This window comes from Schistocerca serialis, chromosome 5 (genome assembly GCF_023864345.2).
Source record: "Schistocerca serialis cubense isolate TAMUIC-IGC-003099 chromosome 5, iqSchSeri2.2, whole genome shotgun sequence".
NCBI classification, from domain to species: domain Eukaryota; kingdom Metazoa; phylum Arthropoda; class Insecta; order Orthoptera; family Acrididae; genus Schistocerca; species Schistocerca serialis.
Window position 1 is genome coordinate 684,605,191 of NC_064642.1, and position 22,061 is coordinate 684,627,251.

At 44.1% G+C, this 22,061-nt stretch overlaps 1 protein-coding gene across 4 annotated transcripts in view; it reads right to left on the bottom strand.

Moving 5' to 3' along the window:
- Positions 1 to 22,061, bottom strand: part of LOC126482270 (hexokinase type 2) — a 252,029-nt gene that overhangs the window by 97,074 nt on the left and 132,894 nt on the right. The window contains exon 1 of one of the 4 annotated variants that reach the window (XM_050106254.1): positions 15,369 to 15,441. The exons of 2 other annotated variants lie outside the window; for them this stretch is intronic. In XM_050106254.1, coding sequence (XP_049962211.1) covers positions 15,369 to 15,404 — 36 coding nt within the window. In that variant the 5' untranslated portion in view covers positions 15,405 to 15,441. Of the gene's footprint in view, positions 1 to 15,178; positions 15,200 to 15,368; positions 15,442 to 22,061 lie in introns of those variants that run through there. One more of the 4 variants, XM_050106256.1, reaches the window with a different exon arrangement.

A 22,061-nucleotide genomic window follows, 5' to 3' on the forward strand; every position in this document is an offset into this window, starting at 1 on the left:
TTTACCTCTGGCAACGAATATCTAGTTTAAGTGAGAAATGCCAAGACGCACTGCGCTTCAGAATCTGTAGAACCAACTGTACATGGCCGGGCAAGTCAGTTCAAAAGCTGGCGGAAGGCAACGATATAGAACTTCGCATAAGACAATGTCTAGTAATGCACTGCAGCATTCAAATTAACCAACAGACTGAAGGCAACCTTACTCACACTCAGCTGTGACCATTTAAGGTGCGATTCTCAAGTTCAGCTCTTCCTCGAGAAACTTTCTTTACTGCTTTGTATGTGGTTAATATTAACTATTTCGTCTTGTCTATTTTCACATACTTGCTCTGTCATATATGAGGAGAACAATATTACGAAAATTAACTTTCATCTTTTTTTAAAATTTTATTGATCCTTTAAAGAACAGAATAGTAGAATTTAGTTTTCTTCCTCTTCTTGTATTCCCAAATGTCCTTATCCTGTCAACAAAGATCTGTGGTCCTTGTGTCAACAACGACTTTCCGTGAGATCCTCTTTGGTGTTTTTCCCCATCGTACTTTGGTTTGTGGTGATTTTCTTTGTTATTCGTGACTCGTCCAATAATGTTATACAAGACTGCAATGGAGCCAAGTCGTTCGCTCAGCAAGTACACTACTTCTGCACATTTGCAAACCAGATACAGTTTCTACATCTCTGCAAATCCAATCTGAAACCCACCATCACAGAGCGTACATTCCATCGAATCTGTTACTAGAGTTTCTTCCCATTCCCTTGTTAGCTGTCTCATACGCAAGTTACACTTTGCTGTGCTCCACAATTATCGTTGATTTAGTGAGATAAACTGTGTGTGTGTGTGTGTGTGTGTGTGTGTGTGTGTGTGTGAACCCAAATATCACCCACGATCATCTGCACAATCACACTAGCTCACATTACAGAAGACAGCATTAAAATTGTCCACGTGTTCTAAAACTTACGTAAATCGAAGAATGACAAGAGGGAATCTGAAACAGATTTGCCAGAGTATGTGGCTAACAGATCAATTACAAAAAAACCGGATGAGCTAGTCACCCTGAAACACACTAAAAACGTCGCCCTAACATTTTATGGAACTCATGACAATTTACGTTTGACAATTTACGTTTGATTGTGAATGGAAATAGACGGCAAATCTGTTGGCAAATAACCAGCCGCCCTTTGGTCCTAAAATAAAACATATTCTAGTAAAATGTGGCGCACTGTGATCTGTAAGTACGTAAGTACATTGGGTGGGGAGGGGAGGGGGGGAGTCTCCCCTCACGAGAGCAAGAAGCCTTGAATCAAAGGGCTGGGGGCTGCGCGACCAGTAAGACGCATATCTCAACACGCCTCCGCCTGTGCGGATGTAAGGAGGTCGCGTTGTGGATTTAGCTAGTCGCAGTTTGTTGTCTATCACTTTGAGCCACTCATCTTCCCATCGACGCACGACACTGTACCTAAACAGCGAGACGAGGGTATACAGGGGATACACTGAAGTATCTGAGGATCACGACACGCCTCCTTGACTGCTATACCCGCCTCTCATTCAGCGTAATACCCATTTGCCCTTACACACAGCTACCCATTTGCCCTTACACACAGCACGAAGATACCGCCTTCCCCAGTTTTGTAGGTGGATGAGAGGTCTTCAATACTCTGGACTACTTTACTTGCTGGCTGCACGCGGTTTAGAGAGTGAAGGGCGTTCAGGGAATGTGAACAGAGGAGGAAGTTATACTAGCGCTACAGTGTTGGTCTTTTGCACGCTGGTGTAGACTGCGTTGCAAAACCAGCTAAATGCAGAATAATATATTTGCGCATTTACTTACCTATGTGTATCGTTTTGGACCTTGGGTCGTAACAATTTCCTTGAAGTTTATTGATTTAGTGTAGACACTAAATAGTACTGTAATGAAAAAGAGTGTTATTTAAAGACGGTACAAAAGGAGTGCCGTGGTCGGCCGATCTGCCGTTTAGCAGGGGAGGGAAGCCTGTGGAGGCGGTCGGTGTCTGGTGGCGGCTCTGCACGTGGCTATAACGGTGAGACAAGTTCCCCGCCGGTGCAGCAGAGTCCGGCTACCAGCGAGCGGCGCACCAAGGACACTGGAGTTTCACTCTCCACACCCGCAGCTGGATGCCGGCGCACGGCTCGCCATATTCTCTCCCCCTCCTTGCTCATAACTAACACTGAAACGCTTCTTTCGACAGAAGTTTCCGTGGCGTTGCGCGTGACAAATTACCTCACGTGCTGCCCTGCAGATTTACTCAAACTTTTATTTTAATAAATACGGCAGCTAGCCATTTTGTAACATTTTTAAACTAATATGCGGTTTCGGATTTCACCCATCTTCGATTAGCGTATTACCTATTTTAGCCTTCAGTCACTACATAGTTACATCATCAACGCCAAATTCGACGCTGTAGCTGGCCTGCCCAAAATTTTGTTTAGCTACTACAGAAAACAGACGCGTATCCGCTATGTTGCCGAGTGACATTTTTGTTTACATTCGAAAATACATCTGTGGTCAAAGATAACATTTTGCTCAGAAGTTCTGCACGACTGAAAAGAACATATTGCTTAACACGAATGTACTGAGTCTCTATACGGTTATTCACTAAGTGCATTAGTGACTTTAGGTTATATGGAACATTATAAAAAAGTAATACAGTAGATTTTATATACAAAAACAAAAATTATTACTTTTTCCTTCTCTCTCTCTCTCTCTCTCTCTCTCTCTCTCTCTCTCTCTCTCTCTCTCTCTCTCTGAATACAGACAGAACAGATTTACATTATGTAGAACTACTTTACGCAATGGACGGGCTCACAATGGATTAGGTTTTTTCATGGCTGCGCCTAACGAGTGAATATGATTAAATTATGGAAATTCCTTAAGAAAACTTTGTTTCGTAGTTATGTTTGGTCGTTTAGAACGTCGTTTGGGGTTGCACATTTGAGAGAATAAATTTCGATCTCTTAAGTAAGATGATCATTTTTTCCTTTGCGGGCCAGGTGGGGTATTTGTAAGTTCAGAGCTGTGACCACATCAGAACCTGCATGCAAAATTTAATATCTGATTACAGATGTGTTTTCAGATGTAAACAAAGGGGTCAGTCTGCAACGTAACGGATACTTTGCTGTCTTTCTGCAAAATAGAGGTAAAGAAGTTTGTGCCGCATCCGCAAGATCTAGAATCGGAATAACAACAAGCACAGTTGGAAGTGAGCACACCTAAACAGCAATACCTTGTAAATATGCTACTCGCGAAGTGTAGTACCTAAACACAATTGTTATTTTGTACAGGGCAGTTGCAGCACCCAATTTGAGGTAGTGACTGAAGACTCATCTGTATTACGCAAACTGAAGATGGATGAAAGCCCGAAAAGCCTATTCGCTTATATAATCATACAGAAGTGGCTGGTTGCTGTATTTATTAAAATAATATAATCCACAGCCACAGAGATCAAAGGCCAGTATAATGGATAAGTAATGACACACTGTTATTGGAGGACTAATATCTCGCACTGCTACGAAACTACTGTTGTGTTGGTCTTCAATCCGAAGACTGGTTTGATACAGCTCTCCATGCTGCTCTGTACTGTGCAAGACTCTTCATCTCCAAACAACTTCTGTGTCTCTCTGAACCTACCTTTGTTTCCCCTCTACGGTATAATTTCAAAGCTCAATCCTCATTTTGAAAGACAACGTTCTACACATATATGAAAACGTTTGCGGTAGAAGTCTAGGAAGGAACTTGATGATGACGTATATCTTCCAGATGCTCCAAAATTGGACGAACAGCTTACGTAAAACGATGCCAAAATTAATAAACAAAGTGTAATACCTTAAGTATCACTGTAACGGGAATTAAGTCAATGAATTAGTTCCCATTGGTTCTGAACGACAGAACGGAGTATTCCCAGACTCTTCCTGGCATTTTTGCTCAGTATCTTTCATCGGAAAATTATCTCACTTGTTTCAAATACTACATATACGTAAGCGATTTTTTTTTACTTAAATTCCTTCTCCACTCAACGATTAGGGCCAGACAGTATATACAAAATATTTTCTGGAATATTTTAAATATAGTGAGATCACCAAACGCGGTGGTCAGAAACAGTCTGACAAGCTCGCAAGGATGTTGCAGAGTACGTTAAACTGAGAAATAATTGTTAAAATTCGTTACGTTGCGCCGTATCCCCGAGTTATTAGCACTGATGTTAGCAAGTCAGGCCGTTGCGCGCACACATTCAAGCGACCCGCCATGTACTATCAATGTTAGATGTTCCCAAAGCGTAGATGAAAGGTTCCAAATCTTTACATCTGTCTAAGAACTTCGAAAGTCCTGGTACTCAGATGGAACACCATCTACTCAGTGATTATTTCAATTTTAAATGAAAACTAATAACACAAAAATTATAAAATTTTTGAAGTATAATTATTTTCATCAAAATATCGAAAATGCCATGTTATTAATACTTTCTGTGGAGCAGTTATTCACTTCCTGCGGACAACCAGTGTTCCGTAGAACACCGTTTGGGAAAGCCTGTCGTAGATGATAGCGCACGATACAGCTCAGCCTTTAGCTGGGGTTTCCTGCTTACTACCGTCCCACGTCCAATCTTCGTGCCTCTTTTTCTGTTTTACGAAACCGAACGAAGACGACGTCCGACGACACCATCTCTGGCGGTTTTCTTGAAATTGCGTGCTCAACGGCCTGATTGGCTAACTTTGGTACTAATTAACACGGAAACGGTGCAACGTATCTATTTTTTCCTTAATAATTATTCTCAGCACAAATTACCCTGAAACATCCCTGAAAGCTTTTCAGACTGTTTCTAACCACCCTGTATGTTTAATACGCGACTGTATCGACGTTTCATTTCTATTCCGTGTCGACATGCACGCTTTACCGCCAGATATTTACGTAATGTAATTTATAGTCAATGATTATAGATCCAGATGCACATTGGTTTACATTCGCCAGCATTTATAGGCAGTGGTCACCTATCGTAGATCCCCGTTATAGCCAACTTTCACAGAAATCTCTCCAACGTACTCAATTTTTTCTCTTGACTGTCCCTAAACCACAAACTTTTTCAAACTGTGTGTTTTACTTTTCAAAGAATGTATTCTCGCCATGGTTTAACATTTAATTTTTCCCCTGCGCCAAAATCTCTCTCCTTTGTTGTTACACTGGTTGCTAACAGGTTTGCATTTCTTTTCAAGGACCGTAACACTTATTTAAAGAGCTAGAGATCTTCACTGTAGCCTCACAATATGTATTTTTTCACTTATGAAATATGTTATTAACACTCCGAACGAATTCAAAAGTAATTGCAGTGTACATGGCTACAACACTAGGAGAAAGGATGATCTTCACTGCTCCAGGTTAAATCTAACTTTGGCTCAGAAGGGGGTAAATTATGCTGCCACAAAAGTCTTTGGTCACTTACCTAATAGCATCAAAAGTCTGACAACCATATAGCATTTAAAAGGAAATTAAAAGAATTTCTTAATTGCAACTCCTTCTACTCATTAGATGAATTTTTGGATATTCTAAGTATGTAATTTCCCCAACGCCCACAAAAAAATTAAAAATATTAAGTGTAATGTAATATATTGTGTAATGTAATATATTGTGTAATGTAATATATTGTGTAATGTAATATATTGTGTAATGTAATATATTGTGTAATGTAATATATTGTGTAATGTAATATATTGTGTAATGTAATATATTGTGTAATGTAATATATTGTGTAATGTAATATATTGTGTAATGTAATATATTGTGTAATGTAATATATTGTGTAATGTAATATATTGTGTAATGTAATATATTGTGTAATGTAATATATTGTTTAATGTAATATATTGTTTAATGTAATATATTGTTTAATGTAATATATTGTTTAATGTAATATATTGTTTAATGTAATATATTGTTTAATGTAATATATTGTTTAATGTAATATATTGTTTAATGTAATATATTGTTTAATGTAATATATTGTTTAATGTAATATATTGTATAGACACCTTTTATTAACCTGACACGTTCCACATCATTACGAAGTGTCGTATTCATGATCTATGGAACACGAACTAATCCACTCTATTTCGACTCAATACCTTCTATGGCCTTGCACGCTCATTTTCCACGTAAACATGCATCGACAAGCGCGCTGTATCGACTATGAAACATCACTGAATATGAAGTTTATCAAGATAATGAGGTCTGGAAAGCAAAACCCATGTCCTTCCCGGATGTGCCTCCAGCGTCACCGGAATCTCTCAAGAGGAACAAATATCTGACGGAAGCGATTACTGCACAGAGGTCGACGAAGGTCACACGCAAGGTGAGAGCTGGCTCTGTCAGTTTTCGACTAAAGACACGGAAGTTTACAAACGAAGGGTGCGTGTCCATAGTTTCAATGCTATTTCAATTGATGAATTGATCTGAATAAGCTGATACGGGTAAATGTCCCACGAGATACTTCCCCACAACGCAGCAAAAGTCGCGCGCAAACTACCGCCGTTAACGCGGTCTGCCGCACGCAGTTCCGCCTTACTAACTACATTGACTTGGACGAACCATTGTGCAGCGACGGGAACAGAAGACCATGTGGGAACATGACGGCCAGAAAGCGGCATGCGCGTTACGTAAGTCGCGTCGGCTAGGCCCCTATTGATCCCAGGCCGGCCGCTCCGCCAAACACCAACTTTCTCCCTTAAGCCTGATATCGACTGGCCCCTACGTCACCTGTTTACCAAAACAATTCCGTTTCTCCTACAGCAATGCCAAAACGTTGACATTACGAGGGCAGTCATCGTCGTTTTCGTTCCAAAATAACGCTCCTCATTCACATTTCACATTACGCTGGATGTCACTTCCGAAAGAAAGATAATAGGGTATTATCTCCAGTATCATTTCTGATCACTTTAACTTCGTTAAATGTACGAGACTCACTGAACACTTTCTGGTTGCCTTCTCTATTATTTCCCTTTTAAAAAGAGACTGTCAGATACGAAAGCAGAAACCAGCGTACTTCGCTGATATGTAATTAAGACCGTTGAAGTGCTTTTTCTACTATTTCTTTTTTACACACGTACGATGAGTGGTCGTAGTAGTTTATCAGCTCGAAATAAACAAAGAGTGATCTTGAAAGTTTGCGATGTCATTAGTCCTTTCCTACGTATACACGCTTCGACACTTTTTCCACCAACGATGGGTGACTTCACAGAGCCCTTGGTTGTGGCCGGCCGGAGTGGCCGAGCGGTCCTAGGCGCTACAGTCTGGAACCGCGCGACCGCTACGGTCGCAGGTTCGAATCCTGCCTCGGACATGGATGTGTGTGCTGTACTCAGGTTAGTTAGGTTTAAGTAGTTCTAAGTACTAGGGGACTGATGACCTCAGAAGTTAAGTTCCATAGTGCTCACAGCCATTTGAACCATTTTGAACCTTGGTTGTGAAAGTCTTCATTTCGGCCCTTCAGGAACGCTCCACCTCAGAAGTTAGGTCGTTGGTATTCTGGAAATTGCTGCCACGTAGTAGTTTCTTCCTCCATGTAAGGTGTAAGAAGTCACAGAGTGCCGTGTCAGTAGTACAAACACTCTCTCTGAAACCTCCCGTAAGCTCGAGAGTTCCCTGTTATGCTCCTGTGACGGCTTGCCCTCTTACCAGCATAATCTGTTAGGACTACAACATGGTAGTCCAAAAAACTCTCAGAGTCAGCTCCGTGTTCTTGACTTAATGCGACAATCACTGCCGACCAACCGCCGTCTCATCCTCTACCAATAAGCGTCACTGTATGCGGTATGAGGGGGGGGGGGGGGGGGGAGGGGCATGGGATCAGCAGGCCACCCTTCCCGGTCGTTGTGGGCTTTCTTGACGTTGGAGATGCTGCTTTTCACCGAAGTAACTCCTCAACTGGCATCACGAGGTCGAGTGCACTCTGTTCCAATCCCCCCCAAGACGCGCTAACCACTGAGCTACTGAGGTGAACTAACGACAATTCCGTCTTCGCCATTTTCCATAGCGTTTCCACTGATTGCTTTGCTACTTTATCACGAGTACATGATAGACGCAGCTCTCTTCCACTGAGGCTCTCCATCCGAACAGGTGTCGGAAAGGCCAACGGTACCGACCGACCGCCGTGTCATCCTCAACCATAGGCGTCACCGGATGCGGAAACGGAGGGGCATGTGCTCAGCACACCGCTCTCCCGGCCGTTATTAGTTTTCGTGACCGGTGTCGCTGTTTCTCAATCGAGTACCTCCTCAACTGGCCTCACAAGGGCTGTGTGCTCCCTGTTTTCCAACAGCCCTGGGCGGATCCGTACGGTGTGACACATCCAAGTGCTAGCCAAGCCAGACAGCACTTAGCTTCGGTGATCAGACGAGAACCGGTATTACAGCTGAGGCAAGGCCGTTGGCTCCATCGTACCTAGGCGACTAAAAACGTGATCTGGATTAAGCTGACTCAGATACAGCATTTCCGCAGTTGCCTAGTTTGCGCGGGATTTTTGAAGGGTGTGAGCAGTCGCGGAACCAAAGGGACGGTGACCTTTCTCAGTTTCAAAATGGTGAACAAGATGCTGAAAACTGATCCGTAACTGCTTTTCACCTTTTTTCATTATTACCTCGTTTGCCATACGCTGGTCTTCGAGCACCAAGGGCCCCACTTCCACAGCTACACTCCGAAAGCCACCATTCAGTGTGTGGAGGAGGATATTCTGTGTATCAGTGTCACTCCCGCCTTTTTCTGTTCCAGTCGCGAATGGACAACGAGGACAGTGATTCCTGTTAAGTCTCTGTGTGGGCGTTCTGATTTAATATTCATGGGCCTTTCACGAGACATACGTTGTTGTTGTTGTCTTCAGTCCTGAGACTGGTTTGATGCAGCTCTCCATGCTACTCTATCCTGTGCAAGCTTTTTCATCTCCCAGTACCTACTGCAACCTACATCCTTCTGAATCTGCTTAGTGTATTCATCTCTTGGTCTCCCCCTACGATTTTTACCCTCCACGCTGCCCTCCAATACTAAATTGGTGATCCCTTGATGCCTCAGAACATGTCCTACCAACCGATCCCTTCTTCTGGTCAAGTTGTGCCACAAACTTCTCTTCTCCCCAATCCTATTCAATACTTCCTCATTAGTTATGTGATCTACCCATCTAATCTTCAGCATTCTTCTGTAGCACCACATTTCGAAAGCTTCTATTCTCTTCTTGTCCAAACTATTTATCGTCCATGTTTCACTTCCATACATACGTAGGAGGAAGAAATGTATTTGTTGACACTTCTAGGAACGTACGCTCTTGGAAGTCTAACGGTGGACCTTAACTTCATGCAGAACGCTTCTCCTATAGCGCCTGCCGCTAGAGGTAGCTGATCATCTCCGTGGTGCTTTCGAGCTTACTAAATGAACCTGTGACGAAACGTTCTGCTCTTCTTGGATCTTTTCTATTTCCTTTGTCAGTCCTATCTGGTACATATCCGATACTGACGCGGAGTATGGAAGTGTTGCTTGTTTTGCAAGCTACTTCCTTTGTTGATGGACTACATTTCTTGAAAATTCTTCTGAATCTGAATCGTAGCCAGGTATCTGCCTTACCCCCAATTAATTTAATGTGGTCATTCCACTTAAAATCGCTCTGTACGCATGGAAGTAACTGCTTCCATTAATTTCTCTTCAATTGTGTAATCAGGCAATATACGGTCTTCTCTCTTATGTATCCGCATTACGTCAAATTTGTTTACCTTGACGGTCAATTGCCACTCCCTGCAGCAAGTGTCTGCTCTGCACGTCTTCCTGCAATTCGCTGCAATTTTCTAGAGGTGCTACTTCTTCGTATCAACAGCATCGTCTGCGAAAACAGTCATTTATACATACTGTTAAAAGTAACAGCCTTTTAACATTCCCCGTGGGCACGCCCGAAGTTTCTTTTACGTCTTAAGACTTCTCTCCGCTCAAAATGACAAACTGTGTTCTACTTGCTAGTAACTCTTCGATTCAGTGGCACAGGTGGTCTGATATTCTGTACCCTCGTGTATTGTTCTCTAGGCGGCAATGCGGAACTGTATCGAAAACATTTCGAAAGTCATGGTAGACGCCATCTATCTGAGCGCCGGTATCTACTCATTTCTGGGTCTCGTGGATGAACAGAGCGTGCTGGGTTTCACATGATTGTTTTCGGAGCCCATGTTGGTTCCTACGGAGAAGATTTTCGGTGTCCAGAATTGTCTTGATACGCGAGCATAAAATGTGTTCCAGAATTCTTGAAAACGGAAATGATCTGGCTTTTTCCAATAATCAGGAACACTTCGCTCCTCCAGGCACCTATGGTACACTGTTGCTAGAAGACAGGTACGTTCTTTCGTGTACTTCGTGTAGAACCTTGGTATCTTGTCAGATCCTGTGGCCTTTACTGAGTGGTTCCAATTGATGATGTATACCTTTGTCACTTATTTCGACATCTGTCATTTTGTCGTCCGTGAGACGACTTAAAGGAGCAGGTGAAGTGTTATCTTCCTTTGGGAAAAAAGGCGTTTGGTATTTTGGACTTCTCTGGGTCACTGTTTCAGTGTCATTACGGTTACGGCGTATCTGAGCAGACTGATGGCTTCGATCAGTTTACTGATGGCTTCGATCAGTTTACTGATTTAATATAAGACCAGAATTTCTTAGGCTTTTCCATCAACTTGGAAGATAGAGTTTCCATTTGGTATTCACTGAACACTTCAGACATGAACAGCCCTCCTTACGCTCATTTTGGCTTCGTTTAATTTTTTATCACATGCGATTCATTTTTCTTCGCACACAGATGGCATGCTACTTCGTCATTCAGAACAGTTTCACCACACTGGAAACAACTGTGCCTGTGTCTTGGTATTGTGCTTTGTTGCCGTACACTTCCACTAACTCAGCATAGATCGTTGCAGCGGTGTTTCCTTCAAATGCAATAAACTGTTTATTGATTGGTGCCCCGTTTTATCAACGGCCTGAGCCATTTTGAGTTTGGCTGTTCTAGCGATAGAGCGATTTCATTGTGTATCATATGCACATGCGAACACAGAAAATTACTTATAACAATTTTTCCCTGGTGATAACTACAAATACATGCCTACGACCTGCTACGTCACTCTTTTAGATATCTCAAGTTCTTCGCAGATGATGCAGTACTGTACTCACAAGAAGTGTCGTTATGAAGTTGTTACGAAATGCTTCCACTTGCAGCTAGTGTAAAGACTGGCAGCTGACACAAAATTAAAAATCCAATGTACTGTTAGTAAATAGACGAAAATACACGAAATCGTCTGAGTACAAGACCCGTAATAAATTATTGGACTCAGTCACAACTGTCATGTATCCAGGAGTATCTCCTGACAGCGATTAGAGACCGCTCCTGGTCTTTCTGCTGTACTGTTCTATTATTTCTTCCCCTCTTGTGATGTTTTGAAAGTAGAGCACCAGCTATAACAAGGATATTAATTATAATATAAATAGTTTGTATTCCTTCATACAACATTTGTAAGCCTTCATACACAGTCAGACTTACTTAAAAATTAGTTTAGCAACATGGAAAAACATAAGAACGATTTCACTAGTACTTTTTTTAAATTACATCTATTCGTACGGAAAACATATGGCAGACGTGTTTACAGCAAGAACTCTGAAACAGCTTAATTCACCCACTGGTGTTCTATGAAACTCACGTACAGCCCATACTTAAGTACTGTTTATTGGTCTTTGACGCTTACCTGGTGAGATTAACGATAGACAAGAGCAATCGTAGCTGGAAATGGGGGAAAAATTCCGCCATATCACATACCCTCGACTTCACAGAGTACCGCTGTGTGTACAAACACACTACTGGCCATTAAAATTGCTACACCAAGAAGAAATGTAGATGATAAACGGGTATTCATTGGACAAATATATTATACTAGAACTCACATGTGATTACATTTTCACGCAATTTGGGTGCATAGATCCTGAGAAATCAGTACCCAGAACAACCACCTCTGGCCGTAATAACGGCCTTGATACGCCTGGGCATTGAGTCACAGAGCTTGGATGGCGTGTACAGGTACAGCTGCCCATGCAGCTTCAACACGATACCACAGTTCATCAAGAGTAGTGACTGGCGTATTGTGACGAGCCAGTTGCTCGGCCACCATTGAGCAGACGTGTTCAATTGGTGAGATGTCTGGAGAATGTGCTGGCCAGGGCAGCGCTCTAAATTTTTCTGTATCCAGAAAAGGCCCGTAAAGGACCTGCAACAAGCGGTCGTGCATTATCCTGCTGAAATGTAGGGTTTCGCAGGGATCGAATGAAGGGTAGAGCCACGGTCGTAACACATCTGAAATTTAACATCCACTGTTCAAAGTGCCGTCAATTCGAACAAGAGGTGATCGACCCAAGTAACCAATGGCACCCTATACCAACACGCCCGGTGATACGCCAGTATGGCGATGACGAATACACGCTTCCAATGTGCGTTCACCGCGATGACGCCAAACACGGATGCGACCATCATGATGCTGTAAACAGAACCTCGATTCATCCGAAAAAATGACGTTTTGCCGTTCGTGCACCCAGGTTCGTCGTTGAGTACACCATCGCAGGCGCTCCTCTCTGTGATGTAGCATCAAGGGTAACCGCAAACATAGTCTCCGAGCTGATAGTCCATGCTGCTGCAAACGTCGTCGAACTGTTCGTGCAGATGGTTGTTGTCTTGCAAACGTCCCCATCTGTTGACTCAGGGATCGAGACGTGGCAGCACGATCCGTTACAGCCATGCGGATAAGATGCCTGTCGTCTCGACTGCTAGTGATACGAGGCCGTTGGGATCCAGCACGGCGTTCCGTATTACCCTTGTGAACCCACCGATTCCATATTCTGCTAACAGTCATTGGATCTCGACCAACGCGAGTAGCAATGTCGCGATGCGATAAACCGCAATCGCGATAGGCTACAATCCGACCTTTATCAAAGTCGGAAACTTGATGGTACGCATTTCTCCTCCTTACATGAGGCATCACAACAACGTTTCACCAAGAAACGCCGGTCAACTGCTGTTTGTGTATGAGAAATCGGTTGGAAACTTTCCTCATGTCAGCACGTTGTAGGTGCCGCCACCAGCGCCAACCGTGTATGAATGCTCTGAAAAGCTAATCATTTGCATGTCACAGCATCTTCTTCCTGTCGGTTAAAGTTCGCGTCTGTAGCACGTCATCGTCGTGGTGTAGCAATTTTAATGTCCAGTAGTGTAGTTCTGGAACACAACAACTAGCATAAACTAAAACAATGTGCTACGCATTCATGACTCTGTATGGTACGTCGATCCATTTAAACAGTAAGTCCAAATAGGACAGCCTATCGACGAATCTAGTACAGACTGCACGAGATAATACATCAGAAGCTGAACACGCCCACAGTACAAATGTTCAAATGGTAGAAATAGTGGTACTACACAGAGGTTTTATTTTGTTATGGCTTGACTTGGTAACATCTAACGAAGTGTCATTGAGAAACAGAAGAATCAGTGTGCCGATGGAAAAAGACAGGCAGCTTCCGGGCAGTTTATAGCAACCAACGACTACGGCCTTAAACCACCTTACACACGAACACCTATGTGATCGAGGTTTTGCATGTGTGTTGTACTCAGGAAGCAGCAAGTAAATTAATTATCCTCTTTCTCTGACTGGATATCTTAATGGTAAGGCAGCTTTAAAAATCCAGAAATACATTCTTAAGTCCTGACCTAGCATAAAGTGTCCACTCGTTGTAAATCTTCAGCTTGAGTGTGGTTGGCACGAGGCGGTATGTAAGTACTGCGCGGCAAGTTGGGAATTTGGGTCGGACGGACACCGTGCTCGGATAGCCGAAGCAGTTAACGCATCCCTCACGTAAAGCGGGAAATTGGGTTCGAGTCCCGGTCCGGCACAAATGCACTTATTGCCACTATTTTCATTTCAGTGCCCAACAGCGACCAATGTCAGAATTTATTTCATTTCATCAATTCTGCTTTAGCTTCTCACTGACACTTCAATGTACTATTTACCACCATGGAACGTTACAGACTTCCAACGTCTGTTACTGATGTTACTAGAAATTATATTACGTTATTTTCAAAACCGAACACACCAGACATGACAATTCTAATTGCTTTTATTTAGCTAAATATATTTGGAATAGTCTTCCAACTTTAGGCATTACATGCATGCTGCAACTACATCTTACAGTTAATTTGGTTCATCTCTACTTCAATCTAAATGTTCTTTCGCGTGCTGAAATTCGTGACCGTGCTGTCATCGGTATGGAAAGCATTAAACTATGCATATGACTTATGCCCAATTCTAAGCCTGCGAAGGAGATGTACGACTGTCTACTAGGATTTCATGCTGCTTCTTGTGCACCGATTACAATATTTACAGTTACTATTACGACCAGATGTGACGTCCATGCCAACGACAATCTTGGTCCGAATACTATTTACATTTACACATCTAAGTATTGCCATAAGTGAATGTAAGAGCCAGAAAAATACAATCAACCACGGGGTAGAAATTTGGACCTTTTATTCATTACCAAGGTATTCATCCGAAGGTGACAATACGATGGCAAGAAATGGGTAGCAGTACTCAGTACCCAACCGTGGTTTAAATCTTCAGCACAGAATCAGATGCTAATCTGAAAGCTACATTGTTTGTGTGTGAAAGAACATACAATATTCTTATACTATAGTGCACTGTGCTCCCTTTTATGGAAGGGAACTTCGCACACAAGAGAGAAGCATTTGACACTGTGACTGCATAGAGCCTGTATGTCCCATGGGAGCTGGAGGGGGGAAGGAAGAGAGATACTGTCCCGATAAATTACATACGGCTTCACTCAGTTTGCTGCAAGCAAGTAGCACATAGTGTGGTTTACAGCAGTTCTTAGTGATTAGCGTGTGTTCTTGGTCTTACCTACCGAAACTGTTATGCTGCTGTTCCTAACAAGACGCCTAGCGTGCCGTAAACAAAACGTTCTACGTTGTGAACTAGTCTAACGCGAAATTTTTGTTGTTATCACTAGCCGAGGCACCGCCAGCAAGCAAGCTACAAACTGCACTGGTCTAAGCAGCAACGCCAGCTGTTTCGCTGGTCGCCACGTGTCTGTGGGCCTACTTACTCCCATCGATCCGCCCGGCTGTGAAATCAATAGGGCGAACAGATAAAGGCGGTGGCGTTTCGCGGTACGCAAGTTGCCCTTTAGATCGGCGGCCGCTCCTTTACTGTACAGCTCGGACAGGTGAGAGGGGAACGGCTCTCCTTTCGAAGCGCTCACGTGACGCCTGGTCCTGGCTTCAGACTTAACTCACCGACAGAGGCTCCTGCAAGTCCAGCGTGTGCCTCATCGCGGTGGCTGTCCCAGCGACACTAGGTCACCTCCACTCCACCCTCTGTGCCGGCCCGCGAGAGGCGGTCGCCATGGAGACCGGCCGTGACGTCAGCGTCGATACGCAGACACGCCGCCTGCCGCCGACAAAATACGAGCGCGCCCGGTCGCGAAAGTGACACGGGAAGGACATCCGACCTGTCCATTGATAACAAGACACTGCACACGTGCTGTCAAGATCATGGGAGTCGGCGAGATGGTATCGCTGGAAATCAGTACGAGCAACAATAGGGGATTGTTGGTTCGCCTCGACGTAGACTCGTTGTTTCTTATCGCTAATCCAGTTTCAGCGACCAGTAATCGCCCCCCCCGCCCCCTCTCCTTTACCATGTCACGATTCTTTAAATAATCGAACTACGTTCCTAAGAGAAACTAGCTTCTCAGGCAACTGAATGTTAATGACGTCAAACCTAGGCAAATAATTTATTTACGAAGTATTACCACTTTTAACATGCAAGTCAGACACATGTCATACTGAAGCAACCGCCAATTGCAAAGATTAACGAATCAACAGAGCTCACTGGTCACTTATTGCTTCCGTAGTCCTCATTTGAACTTAAGATCTGACTGTAAGACATGAATTTGCGATGTATAGCGTGATCAAAAAGTCAGTATAAATTTGAAAACTGAATAAATCACGGAATAATGTAGATAGAGGGGTACAAATTGACACACATGCTTGGAATGACATAGGGTTTTATTAGAACCAAAAAAATACAAACGTTCAAAAAATGTCCGACATCTCATCAGAATAGCAATAATTAGCGTAACAAAGTAAGACAAAGCAAAGATTATGTTCTTTACAGGAAATGCTCAATATGTTCACCACCATTCCTCAACAATAGCTGTAGTCGAGGAATAATGTTGTGAACAGCACTGTAAAGCATGTCCGGAGTTATGGTGAGGCATTGGTGTCGGATGTTGTCTTTCAGCATCCCTAGAGATGTCGGTCGATCACGATACACTTGCGACTTCAGGTAACCCAAAAGCCAATGATCGCACGGACTGAGGTCTGGGGACCTGGGAGGACAAGCATGACGAAAGTGGCGGCTGAGCATACGATCATCACCAAAAGACGCGCGCAAGAGATCTTTCACGCGTCTAGCAATTTTTTTTCTAATAAAACCCCATGTCATTCCAAGCATGTGTGTCAATTTTTACCTCTCTATCTACATTATTCCGTGGTTTATTAAGTTTTCAAATTTCTACTGACTTTTTGATCACCCGGTACATTGCCCTTCCAAACCTCCAACGGCAACGAACAGTAGCATAAGATTGGATGAAACACACTGGATTTTAGAGTTACCAAATGATGAAACAACTTACCACGCAACTGACTAAAACCTAGAAAACCAATCTGCGTCAACCATGGTCAACGCGGACCAGAAATCTATAATCTAAGAGAGGAACGAAGAAATCAGTGAACATCCTTCCGTGATCGTAATAAGGTAGGTAAAACAGATCCACAATCAAACCCCTGGGAGCCAACCAACCAAGTAAAACATGGAGCATCCTCAAGCGTATCAGAACAGACCACGCCGTGACCAAAGCAACGCTACACAAGTGGGGAAAAAATTCATTGGTACCTAGAACGACAATATATGTACCAATTAACTCGCTCGGGAGTCTGGTAAGCCGTTTGTAGGCCAATTGAGGAGCTACGTGAATGAGAAGTAGCGAAACCGATCACGAGAACTTACAACGGCCGGGAGAGCTGTGTGCTGACCACATGCCCCTCCGCACCGGAATACGGTGACGGCTGAAGATGAGGATGGCACGGCGGCCGGTCGGTACCGCTGGGGCTTCAAAGACCTGTTCCCATTTTATCTTGTTTTGTATCAACTTAATTGTATCTATTGTAATATAAATCTTTAAGCCATACGCAAAGTAATTAAATACTAAATTTTGTCGTACATTCGTAGGTATATTTATATTCTGACTAACATTTATTGCGAGTAGACAGCTGTGAGAAGTAACAAATAAAACTCAATGATGTGAAGTTTTGCGTAAAGTTTGTTGGAAGTCATTAAATGCTCTCGTTTGTCAATACTGGATGAATATAGTGTGTGTGACAATTATAGGTTCACGGACCGCAGAGAGAACAAATACGTCGGTATTAGAGTATAGAAAACCAGATTATTCTTTGGAAAGTCTGATACTGAAGCAAAAACTGACATGCTTTAGGCACATCGTGAGCAAACATGATCCGCTAGAGAAGACGTTAACGTTGAGGAAGATCGGAAGCACAAGGAGAAGAGGGCGGTATAGGACGAGATGGATCGATGACATCGCAGTGGTAATAGATTCCAACCTGGAAAGTCTGCGGGAGAAAGTGCAGGGCGGAGGATATTGGCGTGCCTTAGTTCGCGGTGTCACGGAAAGTCGGAATCGAGTGAACGAAGCGCGGAACAGTATTTAAGTGCACAGGGCGGAAGAAACACTTCTTATGGCAACGTATTGTGAAAAATAGTTTGGGGGAAAAGGAATCATCTACCCAAGGCGGATACACAAATCCGCACAGATCTGACTGGTAAACCTTGCGAATAGGCGCCTGCTACTTCAAAGCGTTCATTTTGCAATAGAAGCGAACACGGAATACATGCTATGCCCTGATAAGGCTCGCCGATAGTCAGTAAGAGCCGTAAACCCACATTTTCATAAAACAGACGTTCCTTACGATCAACAGTAAACTCAGTAACAACAAGGATGAATTGAAGGTGGCGTATCGTATAAGGAAACAACAACATGTTAATGTAGCGGCACGTTGCTTCTACATTGCTACTGTTGTCTTCAGTATGAAGACTGATTTTGTTGCAGCACTCCACACTAGTCCGTCCTAAGTTTGTTCATAACTTTTGCAACCGACACCTATTTTAAACTATTTACTGTTGTATAGACGGTTTCCCTCTACGGTTTTTATCTGCATATAAGAAACAGAAGAAGTAAAAAGCTACGTTAAGTATGAAACTTCTTATAACGACGTTCAAAATTGACATTTTTCACGTCCTGACAAGCTTTGTATATTTCTGATGGCAATGTATTGTTGAAAATAGTTGGGGAAAAAAGCATCTAACCAAGGCGGATACATTTTCCAAGTACGGAAAAAAAAAAATCAGGGAAAGAGCTTAGGAGGGCAATGAAAACTGATAACATTCAACATTAATCACTGATGTTCAAACGAAAGCAGAATTCCGTTTTGAAAAATAAAACCGTTTCAGCTGTAACATCCTTTTATTCTTGAGCATTACTGGTTTCACAGCACTTATAGATGCACCTTCAATTGCAGATTCGATTCAAATCATAATATGCATAAAATGTATTACGGGAAAACCCACCGTTCACAGTCGGTCGCATGCCACAGACTACCCACAAAAAAGACGAATGTCCTGAAGGTAATAATTCCAATTGGTAAGAAACTGCGAAACTGAAGTTTGATGAGGCCTTGAACAATCTTATAGTCCAATCCTATTACAATGTGTGGCGTCTAGCGAGTTGGCGCAAGAAACAGGGTCTATATAAAACAGAGCAGCAGGAATACTCACAGATTCGTCTGTCTGAGGGCAACAGTTACGAAAACGCTGAAAAATCTCAATGTCTGTTACATATTGCGAAAAATTGTTTAAATTACAAAACCAGCAGTAAGAAATCTTAGTTTAATAGCAGCACGAACAAAGGCATAGAAGGGGTCTTACTTCCTATGCTCCAGTTCCGAATCTAAAGAGGAATAACGCTGATATGTTAGAATGAGGACTAGGGCTCATTGGTAGGATACTGGGAAAATGCGACATGTCACGTAACTGGGGTGCCGTCAACCGTTGCACTGGCCGTCATTATGACACACTAAGATAACAAGCAGCATGCCAGCCGCTGGTTTGGTCGTGGCCAGATCGCTGTGTAGGTTTACCCTGTCTTCGAGGTACCACAGGCACTGATAGTTTAAAGTGGTATCGTGTGATGGGTTTACCGTGAAAGCTCGTTCCAGGGGAAAAACTGTCACCGGGTACCGTCAGCGATATTACGGGCATATACACTCCTGGAAATTGAAATAAGAACACCGTGAATTCGTTGTCCCAGGAAGGGGAAACTTTATTGACACATTCCTGGGGTCAGATACATCACATGATCACACTGACAGAACCACAGGCACACAGACACAGGCAACAGAGCATGCACAATGTCGGCACTAGTACAGTGTATATCCACCTTTCGCAGCAATGCAGGCTGCTATTCTGCCATGGAGACGATCGTAGAGATGCTGGATGTAGTCCTGTGGAACGGCTTGCCATGCCATTTACACCTGGCGCCTCAGTTGGACCAGCGTTCGTGCTGGACGTGCAGACCGCGTGAGACGACGCTTCATCCAGTCCCAAACATGCTCAATGGGGGACAGATCCGGAGATCTTGCTGGCCAGGGTAGTTGACTTACACCTTCTAGAGCACGTTGGGTGGCACGGGATACATGCGGACGTGCATTGTCCTGTTGGAACAGCAAGTTCCCTTGCCGGTCTAGGAATGGTAGAACGATGGGTTCGATGACGGTTTGGATGTACCGTGCACTATTCAGTGTCCCCTCGACGATCACCAGTGGTGTACGGCCAGTGTAGGAGATCGCTCCCCACACCATGATGCCGGGTGTTGGCCCTGTGTGCCTCGGTCGTATGCAGTCCTGATTGTGGCGCTCACCTGCACGGCGCCAAACACGCATACGACCATCATTGGCACCAAGGCAGAAGCGACTCTCACCGCTGAAGACGACACGTCTCCATTCGTCCCTCCATTCACGCCTGTCGCGACACCACTGGAGGCGGGCTGCACGATGTTGGGGCGTGAGCGGAAGACGGCCTAACGGTGTGCGGGACCGTAGCCCAGCTTCATGGAGACGTTTGCGAATGGTCCTCGCCGATACCCCAGGAGCAACAGTGTCCCTAATTTGCTGGGAAGTGGCGGTGCGGTCGCCTACGGCACTGCGTAGGATCCTACGGTCTTGGCGTGCATCCGTGCGTCGCTGCGGTCCGGTCCCAGGTCGACGGGCACGTGCACCTTCCGCCGACCACTGGCGACAACATCGATGTACTGTGGAGACCTCACGCCCCACGTGTTGAGCAATTCGGCGGTACGTCCACCCGGCCTCCCGCATGCCCACTATACGCCCTCGCTCAAAGTCCGTGAAATGCACATGCGGTTCACGTCCACGCTGTCGCGGCATGCTACCAGTGTTAAAGACTGCGATGGAGCTCAGTATGCCACGGCAAACTGGCTGACACTGACGGCGGCGGTGCACAAATGCTGCGCAGCTAGCGCCATTCGACGGCCAACACCGCGGTTCCTGGTGTGTCCGCTGTGCCGTGCGTGTGATAATTGCTTGTACAGCCCTCTCGCAGTGTCCGGAGCAAGTATGGTGGGTCTGACACACCGGTGTCAATGTGTTCTTTTTTCAATTTCCAGGAGTGTAGATGGCAGGAGCCTTGTCAGCTGTCACGGACAGTAACAGCGACGTACAAGCTACAATGCAGCCGAGTCAATCGCATACTTGTAATAGGAAGGTTGCAACGCCACATTAATGTAACGAAATGCAGGATGACCTGCGAAGGAAGTAACACTGGTGCAAGGACTGGCAGTGTAAGATGTCTTACACGAATGTAACTGTTCCATTACTCTACTTGCAAAGAGTGACAATCCTAAAATACTTTTGAGTAACCTAAAGCAGCATGATCACATAAAGCAAACTACAGGTAAGAAATAGGTGTTAGGCTGAGATTCATTGGAAGAGTCTTTAGGAAATGTAATTCACCTACGAAACAAGTCGCTCACAAAATATTGGTAAGATCGATTCTTGATTATTGCTCACCAGTCTGGAACCCTTACGAAGTTCCATTAATAGGAGAGAGCGACAGGGAGAAGGTCCAAAGAAGGGTGTATCATTCGTCATGGGACACACACACACACACACACACACACACACACACACACACACACACACACACACACACCTGTGGGGCAACAACTACACGCAGGATGTCTGCTTCTAAGAGTGTGAGAGAAGGTACCTCTGTTAGCGTCATCATGACGGTGCCCGGGAATAGCGACTGTCGGGAACCCAACGTACAAACTCTTGTCTCCTCCTCCTCCCCCTCCTCCTCCTCCTCCTATCAAAGTAGTCAAACTCCACGTTCGAACCATGGAAAACGCTCGCAAGCACCGATGAGTACTGGTATACGGCCGAACGTCGAAAATGGCACGAGGCGATGCATTCCGCTTGCCAACAGTGTCAATTTAGGCAGTGCGTAGTGAATCATGGACCGATAGAAAACCGTAATAAAAGAGAATGGAACAGTCTGAAATGCACTACAAAAGAATATTGAAAATTATGTGAACTGATAAGGTAAGGAATAAGGAGGCTTTCCAGAGAATCGGCACAGAAAGGATCGTATGGAACACACTAATAAGAAGGGGCAGGATGATAGGACATGTGTTAAGGGGTCAGGGTGTAACGTCCATGGTACTATAGGCTACTGTAGGGGTGTAGAAACTGTAGAGGAAGACAGATTGGAATACATACACCAATTAACTGAAGGCGTAGGCTGGAAGTGCTACTCTGAAATGAAGATAGCGCAGG